The sequence below is a fragment of the Nomascus leucogenys genome, chromosome 2 (genome assembly GCF_006542625.1).
Source record: "Nomascus leucogenys isolate Asia chromosome 2, Asia_NLE_v1, whole genome shotgun sequence".
Lineage (NCBI taxonomy): Eukaryota > Metazoa > Chordata > Mammalia > Primates > Hylobatidae > Nomascus > Nomascus leucogenys.
The window spans coordinates 32,052,184-32,067,851 of NC_044382.1; the positions used below are offsets into that span (position 1 = coordinate 32,052,184).

The 15,668-nt window shown below is 42.0% G+C and overlaps 1 protein-coding gene across 12 annotated transcripts in view; it reads left to right on the forward strand.

Moving 5' to 3' along the window:
- PPP2R2B (protein phosphatase 2 regulatory subunit Bbeta) overlaps positions 1-12,628 on the forward strand; it is a 492,508-nt gene extending 479,880 nt beyond the window's left edge. For all 12 annotated transcript variants that reach the window (XM_030826999.1, XM_003266591.3, XM_003266586.3 and 9 more), the window contains 2 exons: positions 7,316-7,407; positions 10,176-12,628. In XM_030826999.1, the coding sequence (XP_030682859.1) occupies positions 7,316-7,407; positions 10,176-10,455 (372 nt within the window). In that variant the 3' untranslated portion in view covers positions 10,456-12,628. The remainder of the gene's footprint in view (positions 1-7,315; positions 7,408-10,175) is intronic.
- Positions 12,629-15,668: the final 3,040 nt, after the last annotated feature.

Below are 15,668 nucleotides of genomic sequence, written 5' to 3' on the forward strand. Positions count from 1 at the left end.
AAAGAGTCCAGGACCTGATGGATTCACAGCCGAATTCTACCAGAGATACAAGGAGGAACTGGTACCATTCCTTCTGAAACTATTCCAATCGATAGAAAAAGAGGGAATCCTCCCTAACACATTTTATGAAGCCAGCATCGTCCTGATACCAAAGCCTGGCAGAGACATAACCAAAAAAGAGAATTTCAGACCAATATCCTTGATGAACATTGATGCAAAAATCCTCAATAAAATACTGGCAAACCGAATCCAGCAGCACATCAAAAAGCTTATCCACCATGATCAAGTAGGCTTCATCCCTGGGATGCAAGGCTGGTTCAACATACGCAAATCAATAAATGTAATCCAGCATATAAACAGAACCAAAGACAAAAACCACATGATTATCTCAATAGATGCAGAAAAGGCCTTTGACATAATTCAACAACCCTTCATGCTAAAAACTCTCAATAAATTAGGTATTGATGGGATGTAGCTCAAAGTCATAAGAGCTAACTATGACAAACCCACAGCCAATATCATACTGAATGGGCAAAAACTGGAAGCATTCCCTTTGAAAACTGGCACAAGACAGGGATGCCCTCTCTCACCACTCCTATTCAACATAGTGCTGGAAGTTCTAGCCAGGGCAATCAGGCAGGAAAAGAAAATAAAGGGTATTCAATTAGGAAAAGAGGAAGTCAAATTGTCTCTGTTTGCAGATGATATGATTGTATATCTAGAAAACCCCATTGTCTCAGCCCAAAATCTCCTTAAGCTGATGAGCAACTTCAGCAAAGTCTCAGGATACAAAATCAATGTACAAAAATCACAAGCATTCTTGTACACCAATCACAGACAAACAGAGAGCCAAATCATGAGTGAACTCCCATTCACAATTGCTTCAAAGAGAATAAAATACCTAGGAATCCAACTTATAAGGGACGTGAAGGACCTCTTCAAGGAGAACTACAAACCACTGCCCAATGAAATAAAAGAGGATACAAAAATGGAAGAACATTCCATGCTCATGGGTTGGAAGAATCAATGTCGTGAAAATGGCCATACTGCCCAAGGTAATTTATAGATTCAATGCCATCCTCATCAAGGTACCAATGACTTTCTTCACAGAATTGGAAAAAAACTACTTTAAAGTTCATATGGAACCAAAAAAGAGCCCGCATCGCCAAGTCAATCCTAAGCCAAAAGAACAAAGCTGGAGGCATCATGCTACCTGACTTCAAACTATACTACAAGGCTACAGTAACCAAAACAGCATGGTACTGGTACCACAACAGAGACATAGATCAATGGAACAGAACAGAGCCCTCAGAAATAATGCCGCATATCTACAACTATCTGATCTTTGACAAACCTGACAAAAACAAGCAATGGGAAAAGGATTCCCTATTTAATAAATGGTGCTGGGAAAACTGGCTAGCCATATGCAGAAAGCTGAAACTGGATCCCTTCCTTACACCTTATACAAAAATGAATTCAAGATGGATTAAAGACTTACATGTTAGACCTAAAACCATAAAAACCCTAGAAGAAAACCTAGGCAATACCATTCAGGACATAGGTGTGGGCAAGGACTTCATGTCTAAAACACCAAAAGCAATGGCAACAAAAGCCAAAATTGACAAATGGGATCTAATTAAACTAAAGAGCTTCTGCACAGCAAAAGAAACTACCATCAGAGTGAACAGGCAACCTATAAAATGGGAGAAAATTTTTGCAACCTACTCATCTGACAAAGGGCTAATATCCAGAATCTACAATGAACTCAAACAAATTTACAAGAAAAGAACAAACGACCCCATCAAAAAGTGGGCAAAGGACATGAACAGACACTTCTCAAAAGAAGACATTTATGCAGCCAAAAAACACATGAAAAAATGCTCATCATCACTGGCCATCAGAGAAATGCAAATCAAAACCACAGTGAGATACCATCTCACACCAGTTAGAATGGCCATCATAAAAAAGTCAGGAAACAACAGGTACTGGAGAGGATGTGGAGAAATAGGAACACTTTTACACTGTTGGTGGGACTGTAAACTAGTTCAACCATTGTGGAAGTCAGTGTGGCGATTCCTCAGGGATCTAGAACTAGAAATACCATTTGACCCAGCCATCCCATTACTGGGTATATACCCAAAGGACTATAAATCATGCTGCTATAAAGACACATGCACACATATGTTTATTGCGGCACTATTCACAATAGCAAATACTTGGAACCAACCCAAATGTCCAACAACGATAGACTGGATTAAGAAGACGTGGCACATATACACCATGGAATACTATGCAGCCATAAAAATGATGAGTTCATGTCCATTGTAGGGACATGGATGAAACTGGAAACCATCATTCTCAGTAAACTATCGCAAGGACAAAAAACCAAACACCACATGTTCTCACTCATAGGTGGGAATTGAACAATGAGAACTCATGGACACAGGAAGGGGAACATCACACTCTGGGGACTGTTGTGGGGTGGGGGGAGGGGGGAGGAACAGCATTAGGAGATATATCTAATGCTAAATGACGAGTTAATGGGTGCAGGAAATCAACATGGCACATGGATACATATGTAACAAACCTGCATATTGTGCACATGTACCCTAAAACTTGAAGTATAATAATAATAATAAAAATAAATAAAATAAAAAGAAAAGGGGTAACGTACTCATCTAAGAAAGAGAAATGTTGTAGGGTGGTAGGGTTGCTCAGGGATCCACTTGAAATTTATATAATTGATTTAAAGGGAAATTAACCTGTATGATTATATGTTTCTTCCCAGCCACATTCACCTGCTTGGTACAGGTAATGAAAGGGTAGAAAGTAAGATTTAACCAGTGATGGAGTTTTGCCAAATGAGTACAATGGAAAGAGAGAGCAAGAAAGGCAAGCTTGTTGAATAAATATGCTAAAGGAGTGATTGATTGTTACGATGTATTGCTGAATCGAAGATGGGGAAAAGGGGAAATAATGAATTTTAAGAATTGATAGAATCAAGATACTAGAAGGAGTGAACTAAAAAGACGGGAGGTAACAACAACAACAGGGATAGCAATGACAAGTACAGGGATAGCAAAGACAAGGTTCATAATATGACCAAGGAAGCAAAGGACAAAACACATTGAATATGATGAGACCAAGTAAGAGAGAGACTAGAGTGCCTGAATAAAAATAGTGGCAGGAGTAGTAATGGAGGAGAGACAGAGATACAAACTTGCTTCAAGGAATGAGGATTAGAGACTCAGAACTTTTGATGGCTGAAAGAAGGACAGGTAGCAGGAAGCTTAGTTTGATGGCATGATTTCAAAGGAGTTGAAGACTTTAAATAGGAATAGTTGTCTGGAGCAACAAGGAGCCCAGCTACCCAACACTGGCACGTGGAGTGACAGCAAAACTCTAGCTACCACTTTAGTGTCTTCAGAGGAGATCCAAATTCCAGTCAGAGCAAGAAGAAGGAAAGGTTCAGAGAGGAGGTTGAAGACTTTGATGACTCTGTGTTCCAGCAGGTGCTGGAGAAAGGTTTGGGAGCCAGAATTCACAGCCATATATGTAGCGGAGATAGCTTTGTTTCCCCTGTGGTCCATCATACTCCCTGTTATTTAGTGTTCATGTCTCCTGAATCCTACCTCGACTTCAGGGCTTGGCTCCACATCACTTGCCCCCAAGCTTTCATTTGCAGCCCTTCATCTTTAGCCCAGGACTAGAGTCACCTCGGTGTCCTCTTCCAGCTGCATAAGACAAACCTTATAGGATTCGAATCCTTAATGCAAAAGAAAGGGCAGTGAGAACTAGGACCCGGGTGTGGCTGCTGGGGAGCCTTAACTAGGAAGAGTAGATTTAGGACAAAACTAGTTTTAGAACACAGCCAGCTAGGTTTTACATGAAGTAATTTAAAGATGGTAAACAAACTCTGATTCAGTGAGCCTCCAGAACACCATGATAGGTTGTGAGGTCCAGTGGGAAAGAATTTAGGGATCAGTTAATAATGCCTGCCCTGGGCAAGGAGACAGGTAATGCTACTATTATACATTTTCATACATGCATTCACATTTCCATGAATAAAAGGCTGCAGACTTAAGTATGATTAGCTATTTTCAAGTTTTCCCATAGAACAAGGGTTGGCAGACTGCAACCTTATGTTCCAAACCAGCCCCCTATTTGTCTTTGTAGGTAAATTTTATTAAGACACAGCCATGTACAGTCACTTACATATCTTCTATGGCTGCTTCCATGCACAATGGCAGAGTTGAGTAGCTGTCACAGAGACCATACGGCCCACAGAGCTTAAAATATTTACTATCCGGCCCTTTGAAGTAAAAGTTTGTCAACACTTGAAATATAAGAACGGACCGATAGAGTTGGCTCTTTGTTTGCCTCATAGCAGTCCACTAACTATATGACACTGGACTCCCACAAATAAATATGAGAAACACTGTATTGGGACACTCAGTCTGGCGTCAAAAATCCCATGCATAAATTAATAGGATCATAAAAAAGTCATATTAGGAACATGAAGAAAGAAGATCAAATAGGATGAGTTTTAAGTTCTCTCTTGCTCCATGCTCTAGAGGTTGCTCATGTATACATCTCACTTTATTCTTTCCTCTAGTAGAAAAAGGTCCCTCTGGTTTGCCTAAGACAACTTTTTTTCTATGCAACAAAACATAAATACAGCATACCTTCATAGTAGACATTCTTTTTCTTTAAATGCTGTCAATTGGAGGCTGGCAGGAGCTACCCAGACCTTAGGTATGGTGGAGAAATAATGGTTCAGACTAGGTTTTCCCCTGAGTCTATCCCAACTTCTATCTATCTTTCAAGAATTATTTACAGAGTTCTCAGCAATGTCATTCCTGCTAATGGGCATGACTTCCAAAGCACACATATTTTGACACTTATAGAAACACTGCAGGTGAGTAATAAGACAAAATGCCAAAGGTTAATGGTGACAGATGAGGAAAGGTTCATCACAAAGCGGGCATATGGAACTAGACCTTAAAAAGCATGCTACTTCCCAGTTTATAAACCTTTACTGCTGTGCCCCCTAGGGAAGGTGAATGAGTTAGTCTATAGCAGAGATGCCTCTGTAAGGGCAGGACACAGCCTCACCCTTGCAGCCCCCAAATGCACCTAACAATGCCAAGTTCACTGCTGTAGGGGTATTCCCTTGTCACCAAAGCACTGAAGCTGTTACCCTGACAAGGCCTGGAACTGTTTGGAAGTGAGAGAGTAAAGGTGGGGGAAAATTAATTTGCAGAGTTAGAAATAACTTCCTCTGTCCAAATAACTCAGAGCTTTTCAAATACCCAGAACATCTAATGGAACATAAGATGAGCCTGACCTCGTTCCTTTGCCCAGGACTGAGCCTGACCTCATTCCTTTGCCCAAGACTAAGAGCCTGAAGCTCAGCATCCAGCAGAACTGTTGGAGTTGAAGGAAGAGAAAGAGCTGCAGTTGCGGGAAAAAAGAGATTGAATCATCACTCTTAACTTAAACACCAATGCCCTTGGTAGCCTCCCTCTGCTTTCACCCAGTTCTATCTCCTTCTCTCTCAGCCTCACTTGAGTTCATTATCACAGCTCCTATCAAGGACTGAGGACCCAGCAGAGCAAGCTGGAGTCAGGTTGCTAGTGCAGCTCAGAGTGTGCACTCCAGAGCCTGATACCGGGGCTCAGTTCCCTCCCCTTCTGTCACTTTCTTTTCTGTGTGATCTTGGACAAATGATGTCATATCTCTTTGCTTCATGCTCCATTAAAGTAAAGAGAATGAAAGTACCTACATCATAAGATGGCTTTAGAGATGAAATGAGGTTTTGACAGATAAAGCACCTGGCTAATAACGACAAGCCAGCATACTGGGTATGCCCGTTGTTATTGCCACTCTGTGCTAGTGGGTTCAGGAAGGATTACCTTCGAAACACTGAACCCAGGCTGCTACTCTCTGAACCTTATTTGTCTATTTGGCATCTACATCTGAGTTGCTGAATGTAGCTGGAGAAAAATATTCAACTATGCTTGATCAGCCTTATTTGACATACATGTCCAACAATGTCAAGTGTCCCCTGGTGCCTTCCAGAAATCTGACACTGTTTCCCAGCCATTACTCTCTCCTGCTCACTCTTAATTGATAACCATGCTGGCTGCTTTCACTGGAAAAGAGAAACCAGGAAAGAATCGCCACATACTCCAGGACAGCGCCTTTCACCTCAGAGTCTACTTGACAGCTCCACATGTAGACATCTCTAAACTATTGTACCCAAAAGTGAACATGGTACCCACTCCTTCCACTTGCTAAGGAGAAAGATCAGGGAGTCATCTTTGACTCCTGTTTTTCTCTCCACACCTCAGAGTTGACCCAAGTCCTCCTGTCTGCTCTTTCTCTAAACAAAAGGAGAATCTGACCAGTCCCCATCACTGCTCATGCCCTGGTCCAGGCCAGCACCTATCACTCAGGTTATAACTGGTCTCCCTGCCTTTGTCTTTGCACCCTTAGGATCTATTGCAACACAGCAGATTCAGCAATCCTTTCTGTGAGGTCTCTTCTTCCTCAGAATAAAGGGCCTATGTAAACTGATCATTCTCTCCCCAAGCTGCTTACTCACTACTCTCCCACCACACTGCCTCCAGGATTCCTGCCTCTAGGCCTTTGTGTTTGCTGTTTCCTGTGCTTGGAGAGCCTTCCCCTCACCCCAAACCCAGACGTCACTGTGGCTCATTCATCTCCTGCAGGCTTCTGCTCCAGTGCTACCTCATCCAGTGAAGCCCTGACTACTTGCCCTGTATAAAATAATACACCCCCGACAAGATCTCCCAGGCTCTTTTCCCATACACTTTTGTTCTATGATTTTATCACCATCTAAACATCTTATTTATTTACTTGGTTATATAGTCTGTCACCTGACACTGGGTCAAAAGCACTGCAAGGATATTTGGCTCACTGCTGCATCTCAAGTGCATAGTAGGTATTCAGTAAATATTTGTTGAATAAAAGACTGGATGAATGGTGACCTCTAATGCCTGTGAGCAAATCAGCTTAGAAAATGAGAATCTACCGCTTATTTAGTCTTACTGGATGCCACTGTCTATACAAGCAAGCTTGATTAATCCCTATCAGCTACATAAGAAGCTCATCAACCCATCCTATTGTCCTACAGCTAAAAGGGCCAAGCCTAGGTTCAGACCCAAGGCCATCTGATTCAAAGAGCATGTACAATGAAAGATTTAACAGCTCACATCAGAAGAGGAGGTGTTTGCAGAAATAATTACTGTTTACAATAATAACTGACCTTCTCGATATGTTTCCTCTCCAGGTTCATGACTACCTCCGCAGCAAGCTGTGTTCCCTCTATGAAAATGACTGCATTTTTGATAAATTTGAGTGTGTGTGGAATGGGTCAGACAGGTAAGAAAGGCTCTGTGGCTGAAGAACCTTCCAAAGGTTGTCTTGAAGAGGCTCGGGGAATTTATCCTAAGTAGAGTACAGCCAAAGGGAGGTCAAAATTGGGCCCCAAAACCTGGCTGAAATGCATAATGTTGGCCCCTAATGACGCTTGAAGTCAAGCCTGGAAAGAAGAGAAGGATGTAGTAAGGCCTTTGAATCCTGTTTCTGAACTGGCACAGATAACACCTTAATGTTAATAAGAAAGTCCTATCTTTTTCACACAAGACACCTCTAGCACTAGGTCAACATGCCTAAATGAAGATCACTTATCCACCAGCAAATTCCAGCCTAAACAGTTCAGATTACTGCCAAGTAGGCTTTCCAGATCAAAAATTATCCCTTGAAGCTGCTAGTGGAGACCTGGCCAACGGCCCTGTGGTTCATTAACTGAATTCTAGTCGACCTCATTTATCACATTCCTTCAAAGTGATTTATTACTATTTTAAGGCCTTTGATTTGAACAGTGCTTCATAATACCTCCCAATAGTTCATTTTTAGTTTGACAAATACAAATGATTCTCTGACTTCCATGAGAACTAAGTGCAAGCTACCGGGGGCTGATTTCATTCCTTGATGAAGGTGGCACCAATAATAGTGTTTGAAAGCATAGAAATTCTATTATGGCAAGACATTCAGACATTCAAGCTTTCAGTGACTACGAACTGTCTCTCTCTCACACTCCACCTGTTTCTTGGCTTTCTTTGCCACTGATCCAAAATGAATCCCCTCCCTAGCAGGCTTGGAAGGAGTCCCCACATGGCAAAGGACCCAAGTCACACTGACCAGTTGGTATAGGACAGAGAGCAAAGCAACTGTGACATAAGAACAAAATCCCCCATGGGGAAAAGAAGCCAGCCCTCTCATTTTATTTTTCATTTATAGGTATTTATTTATTCATATATTATTATTAACATATCTGTTATTATTGCTCAAATTTTTCCTCTGTCTTAGCCTTGATTCAAAAACTACACTTATTAGGCACCTACTATATACCAAACACATTCGCACACATCATTTTATTTAATCCCAACCACAGTCTAACAAGATTGCTTCCATCATTCTCATTTTACAGTTAAGGAAACTGAGGCTTAGCAAGCTAAAGTAATCTGCCCAACCTCATAAAGTAGTAAGTAGTAGAGACAAAAGTAACAAGTTTAGAGTTTGAATCCTAAGATCAACACTCTTTCTATAACATCACAACTGGGAGGTTTCATTTCTCTTTCAGATAAGGTTGGTAGTCTTTTTTTTTTTTTTTTTTGGAAAATAATATCTCTTGTTTAAAAATAAGTCGGGTCATGGCGGGAAAGTGAACGTCAAAGCATGAGAAGCAGCGAGGCCAACCGACTGAATACTTATGCCCCAGAGTCAACCATATGTGGGTTTGAGGGTGGACTTTACCACCAACTAGCAATGTGACACTGAGCAAATTACTTCTCTGTAAAACCCTTTTATGGGATAATAGAAGTTGAAACGAGATCATGGAGCCAAAGCCCTCAGCGCCCTGCCTGACAAGGTGATAACAGTCCACTCGAGTACACAGACACAGTTCACAGTATCAGTTTGATGAGCCAGAGTAACAAAATCTAACCTTTGCTTAATTTACCTGGTACAGGTGACAACGTGCCCAAAAACACATCCCCCCTTGCTGTGGCCCAATCTTGTCAGCTTTTTCTTTCACCTCTCTACACATCCCACATCATTTGAGAAATAGACGAGAGTTCCTGCTCTCCCATCTTAAGGAGCCAGTCAGAGCTCCACCCAGAAGTGAGTAGGAGCCCCCCACTTCAGGGGAACCACCGTGTGATGGCACTTGGGGTACTTGCAGACGCCCTGGCCCAAGGAATCTCTCCACCTCAGCTTGTCACTGTGTCTGAAATGTCACCATTAAACATTCAGTACCTTGCCTCTGGAAGACATTGGGTGTTCGCCACTCTCCTGATCGATTGTAGCTATGCCTAAGAGGGGTAACTCTTATAAAAATGTGGAAACCATCTGTCCATTAAGTGTGGAAATAAAAACCATATAAAATCTTTTTATTTCTCCATCCCAGATTCTTTTAAAATTTGAATTTCCTTACTTGTTTCCTAGATAAGACCATGATGACATCCATTTCGTAGATAAGTAAGTTTTCTAAAAAGGCCAAATTCAGAGCTAGTTCTCGGCACGGGAGAGGTCACACCCCAGGTTCGTGCACGATGCCGCTAGCATCTCTCCCCTCACTGCACTGATGCCATGAAGCCTTAGAGGTCAGACGGCCCAGGAACCCCCTTGACAGTGGCCAAGCCTTAAATACGTACAACTGCTTATTGTTTTCAAAAGTGTGTCTACTTCGACAAACCTCGTTCTAGTCTCACATTCCTGATGGGAGGTAGGTAGGACTGGGATCATTAAAACCACGGGACACCTTTTCTGAGCCAAAGAACCAAAAGCAATCTATTGAGCAAAAGCACATTACAAGGAGAGTTCTCACCATCCCTCATTTCCAAACCCAGCCAAAAATCTTATTGCTTTTAGTGATTCAAAAAAAAAACCACAAAAAAAACCCAAAAAGCCAATAATCACACTGCAGAGCCTGTTCTCATTTTTTGGTTTTTGTTTTTAATAAAACCTATGGTGTCATAAGCTGGCCATAACATGGTATCATTTGCTCCAGAAAGACAAGACAATGAAGATATGTCATTGCCTTTCTCCATAATATTTGGTCACTCCCTTTGCTCTCTGCCTTGCAGTGTCATCATGACGGGCTCCTACAACAACTTCTTCAGGATGTTCGACAGAAACACCAAGCGTGATGTGACCCTTGAGGCTTCGAGGGAAAACAGCAAGCCCCGGGCTATCCTCAAACCCCGAAAAGTGTGTGTGGGGGGCAAGCGGAGAAAAGACGAGATCAGTGTCGACAGTCTGGACTTTAGCAAAAAGATCTTGCATACAGCTTGGCATCCTTCAGAAAATATTATAGCAGTGGCGGCTACAAATAACCTATATATATTCCAGGACAAGGTTAACTAGGTGGACAAGTTATTACTTAATAATCTCACATACTGAATACTAGTCAAACAAGTTTTTAAATGTTTCTTTGGGTCTTCATTTGATGCATTGACTTTAATTTCTCTATGCAGGAAATGATTGGAATAGAATTAAAAGGAGTCCAACATTCCCAGCTCCCCAGTTCTAAGAAACTTTTGTCAAACCCAATAGGTTTGGGACACTTCTGTTTAGAATTGAAAGCTGCCAGCTAACAGTAATTTTTCCATAGTTGACTTGAACTTCTGATGCTTTTATTGCCCAGTTTTCTCTGGTGGGTCCAGTGTTTTGTTCCTAGGTGTCTGCTGCGATAAAATGAGGTTGTCTGTAGTATTTAAGGAGAAAAGAGATAAGTTTTTTTTAATTAAGCAATTCCATTTGATTGAAAAAAAAATCAACAAAAAATAAACACCGTTTACTCTTAGACAGATTCTTCTTGTTTTGTGAAAAACCAGAACTAGTCAGTATCTCCTGCCCCTCCACCATTTTTTTCCAGTTTCCATTTTCCTTTGAACAATTTCATTTAAGCCAGAGATTTATTGCACGAAGCTGAGAAGAGGATGCAGAATGACAAGGAAAGGGCACATCAACCCTGCTATGCTCTTTTTTTGTAAGCTCCATAGAAACAGCCTGAGAATTTGGCTAGGGAACTTGAATGCTTCAGGGGACAGAAAGAGAGCACTTTCGACACAGTGCTTCCCAGAGTGAGCTTGGCAGGGCCAGGCGGGGCCAAATTCCATCTGCTGCCTTGTTACTCTTGCTTTTTGTGCTCTTAAATGGCTCCATATAATCCTCTACTTACATGTTCCTTGGCTTTTTTCTCTTCAACCTTTTCCAGCTTATTTATTCCATTGACTTCTAAAGGCCGAGTCCTGGGTGCTTATTATCTTGTGTTCTAAATGAAGCAGTAAGTTGGAAGCAGTGCCACCACCCCTGAGTGCCTGAGAAAGGCTGGTCTGTTCTTTTTGGGTGTTTCTCCCAAGCAGCGCCCTCCCCTCCTCCTGGTTTTGGTAACCAAAAGTAACAATCCATCAACCTCCATTGTACCTAGAACAAAAATAGCCAATAAAAATGCTGAGTTGTAAAGTCCAATCAGGCACTTCTAACTCACCCCAAGCTCGCCATCTGGAAAAACAGACCATAAGGCTCTCTTCTACAGAAATGAACTGTGGGGAAATCAAGCAGCTGTGACATTAAGTGAATGAAGTCCACTTGAAGCTGTGGAAGATGGTTCATCCTTTTCCCCAGTTGAGGATCCAGATTTATAACTTCTAGAAAGCCATTTCCAGAAGGTTCTATGTGGCACACCCCTAGGAAAAGCACTAAATGCGTGCAAAGGATTTATAAACGTAGGAGAGTAGATGGGGTGGAGTCCAGAAAGCTGGATCTGGGTTAATATCTCTACACCTGTCTTGATGACTCATTTCTCCTAACTTCCACTTAGTGCAGGGTAAATGGTTTGAGATGAGGGTTTTTCAATGAAAGGGAAATTTTCTTTCAGTTTATAGATTTATTAGAAGTCCTGACTTTCAAGTGTAATTTGCTTTGGAGGAGGAGAAAATAGTGAAAGAATCATATTATCTCAATTCTAAGCTCCTATCCATTTACTAATAGCTTTTTGGCAAGGAAATAACTGTCACCTTAGGTAAAAACAGTTTTGTTAGATGCAGCCCAATTTCGGGAACATTAAAATGTGAAAAAGTACATCTCAGAATTGAGGGAGCATGGGAATAAAGACGAGACTTTCTCAGTATTTCTCATTTTTCCTGCAAGGAAAGCCTCTCCTTAGGCATCTCAAGTAAAGTGGCTAGGGTGGAAACTCTCTGGGCAAGATTTCTGGCCTGACTGGGACAGCGTTCTTGAAGGAGACATGAGAGAGTCAGAAACTTCTGCCAGTTATAGAGAATGATGATATTGCAGAAGGCCACTGGTTTATTGGCCTACATTTACCACCAACTTCCTTTATGGCCTTTTCTCCACTTCTCCAGACTCAGCTCCTCTGTCTGTACCAGGTCGGGGGTTGGCACCAATCATTGTATCCCAAACTTAAGAATCAACCCACATTTGTACTATTATTCATGTAACATTTTTTTAAGTCACCTTTTCTTAAAAGCAAGACTTAGCTTTCTCCAAAGAAATGCTATGCATGAAATTTCAACTCTGATATGCTAGGTTCTTTCCCTAACATTAATCACATAATTATCAATATAACAAACATGCACCCACATACCACCCGAAATCATTTTGTGAACCACCAGGAGCGTGTGTATCAAACTTTGGGACCCTGAGTAACTGATACGACAGAACATTTATGCCTTTAGGGGCATCAAAGATGATGGTTCTTCACACATTAGAGTCAGCAGGGCTGCCTAGAACACACAGAGGAATAATTTTTGTCATGGTTTGAGGAGTTCATAGGCCCCTTTGCAGTTTATCTGTGAACTCCAAATAAAAGCCCCTACACTAGTCCAACACCCTTAGCACACAGATGTACAAACTGAGATCCAGAGTAGGATGAGTTTGCCAGAGAAGAAAGAGCAGAGGGCAGCCATCCTCTCCTCCATCCCCTGCAAAGGATGCATTAGAGGAAACACCCAAGACTCCTGGACAGGAACAGGACGGGAAAGCCCTAGAGATTAGGCCTCATGGAGCAATAACCACCATGATGTTTCACAAATTAACTGTTCTTTACCAGGTACTGAACTAGGTATTTTATATGTGTGATCTTTCAGCCCCAGTACTGGCAATATATCTCAGTTAGTGGCACATGGAAGTCAGTCTGTTTTCCAGCTGACACTAAAAACTACTTGAAGGCTGATTTGCTACCTTGCAACAGTTGGTTTGATTCAAAGGGCCCTGTACTACTTTACCCCGCAAGGCCTGCTGCTTGGTAAGAGCCATCAAATTACAACTGGAGGGTGTCAGTTGAATTAAGGAAAATGGAAGCCACACCATCCTTGGCTTTTACTAAAACCATCCTTGTGCAACATTCAGTTCCTGACATTAAAAACAAGTAATGCAAAAACCTGAACTTTGGTAGACATTCATGCTCTTCTGTCAGGAGGAGGAAGGTTAGGAAAAAACAAAAAAGGAAGATACTAGCCAGTATCAAGTAGTGGGATATATATAGGCAGATGGGCAGTGGGAATCAAGTTGTTTCTTAACTCCTTAAAGTTTGGCTCCTGCCTTTACTCTTCCATTGAAAAAAAAAAAAGCACCTTTAAACCTCTCATTGATCTTGTAATTAATTCAACCAAATCAACATCTATTAGGCAACCAGCATATATAAGATGGAACAATTGCAAGGTGGAACAAAGATGAAGCTAAAATTCTGCTAGCTCACAGTGGCCCAATGAAGTAAGTCAGCTATCTCCATTAAACTTCCTTTGAACATTTTAGGGTCCATTATAATAAAAGGTACACCCTCAAATGCCCAATTTCTAAGGACTTGAAAGCCATAATTTCCCTTCTTTCGAGCCTACAGAGCAACTTCCTAAAGCTTCCCGCCCCCCACAACCCCAGGCCTCATTTCTTTTTCAGTCCCTTTGCTAGCTGCCTGCAGAGCTCAAGAAAGCCGTGGTAGGCCTCACAATGAGGATTTAGGGATGACACTATAGTCCACAGCCTGAATGGTGGAACCCTTACTAATTTCCCTCTTCCATGATGAATGTGTGGATGAAGCTGGTGTGTTTTCAATAATGCCACCCCCCTTCCAAAACAAATCCCCTGACACAGTCTTTGGACATACCACCCTGAATGCACCCGATCTCGTCTGATCTTGGAAGTGAAATGGAGTCAGGCCTGGTTAGTCTTTGGATGGGGGAAATCTAGACACACCACTGAGAAACATTCACAATGCAACCTGATTCACTGTGCATCCAACATGCCTTCATCCACCTCTTCCCCCTGAACTTCTAAGTCAACTCTCAGGGACTGCTTTCCAAGGGAGCAACCAATCTGGTCAGTGGAAAAAGGATGGGACTGGGAGACAGGAAACATGGGTCCTGCTCCTGGTAACCAAGGAACTTAAACTACCCACTCAGTCCCTATGTCAGCGTCATCACCTGTAAAATGACCAGAAAGACATCTATCCTAGCTCAGAGAATTGTTGTTGGGAGAACAATCCATTTACTTATAACCGTTTTGATAGGTTTAAAGCACCATAAAATAATAATAGCAACAACACTGATAGATAATATACTATTGCTTTCCATGCCTCATCTCATTATCTCCTCCCCCAGACCCCATGATGGCATTAGTATTTCCATTTTGCAAATGAGAAAATAGACTCAAGTTGTCAACCTAGCCAAGGGCACAAAGCCAGAGAGAGATGGAACCAGGACTCCAACTCAAGGTATCTGACTCTAAAGCCAGAGCTGTTAAAATACAGCTGCAACATACAACAGCTGCTGACATTTATTGAGCACTTATTATAAGCCAGGCTTTGTTCTACAAATTTCACATGTATTGACTTATTTACCTCTAAAACTCCAGATGCGGATACTATTGTTGTTCTCATTTTACAGATACAGAAACAAAGATAAATGACAACCAAATTTATACAGTTCACAAGTGACAAAGCCAGGCAGTTTTAGTCAAAGTTCTTTTTTTTTTTTCTGAGACGGAGTCTTGCTCTGTCGCCCAGGCTGGGGTGCAGTGGCGCAATCTCGGCTCACTGCAAGCTCCACCTCCCGGGTTCATGCCATTCTCCTGCCTCAGCCTCCCAAGTAGCTGGGACTACAGGCGCCCACCACCACACCCAGCTAATTTTTTTGTATTTTTAGTTGAGACGGTGTTTCACCATGTTAGCCAGGATGGTCTCAATCTCCTGACCTCGTGATCCGCCCGCCTCGGCCTCCCAAAGTGCTGGGATTACAGGCGTGGGCCACTGCGCACAGCCAGTTTTAATCAAAGTTCTTATCCACTATCTGCATCAGACATTTTGTGTGTGTGTGTGTGTGTGTGTGTGTGTGTGTGTGTGTGTGTGTGTGCATGCATGTAGATGGAAGTTACTGATCAGAAAACAAGTCCCAGTAATGACCGATAAGCTCAATGAATTAAAGATTCATTGGCTGCCTGGGATGTGTCAGGCAGCCAGGCTCTAGGCAAGGGGCTGGAGTTACTGAGATGTTTAAACCACCGGCCCCTGCCCTCCAAGAGGTGACACTCATATAGGAGAAAGTGCATATTTGCATATT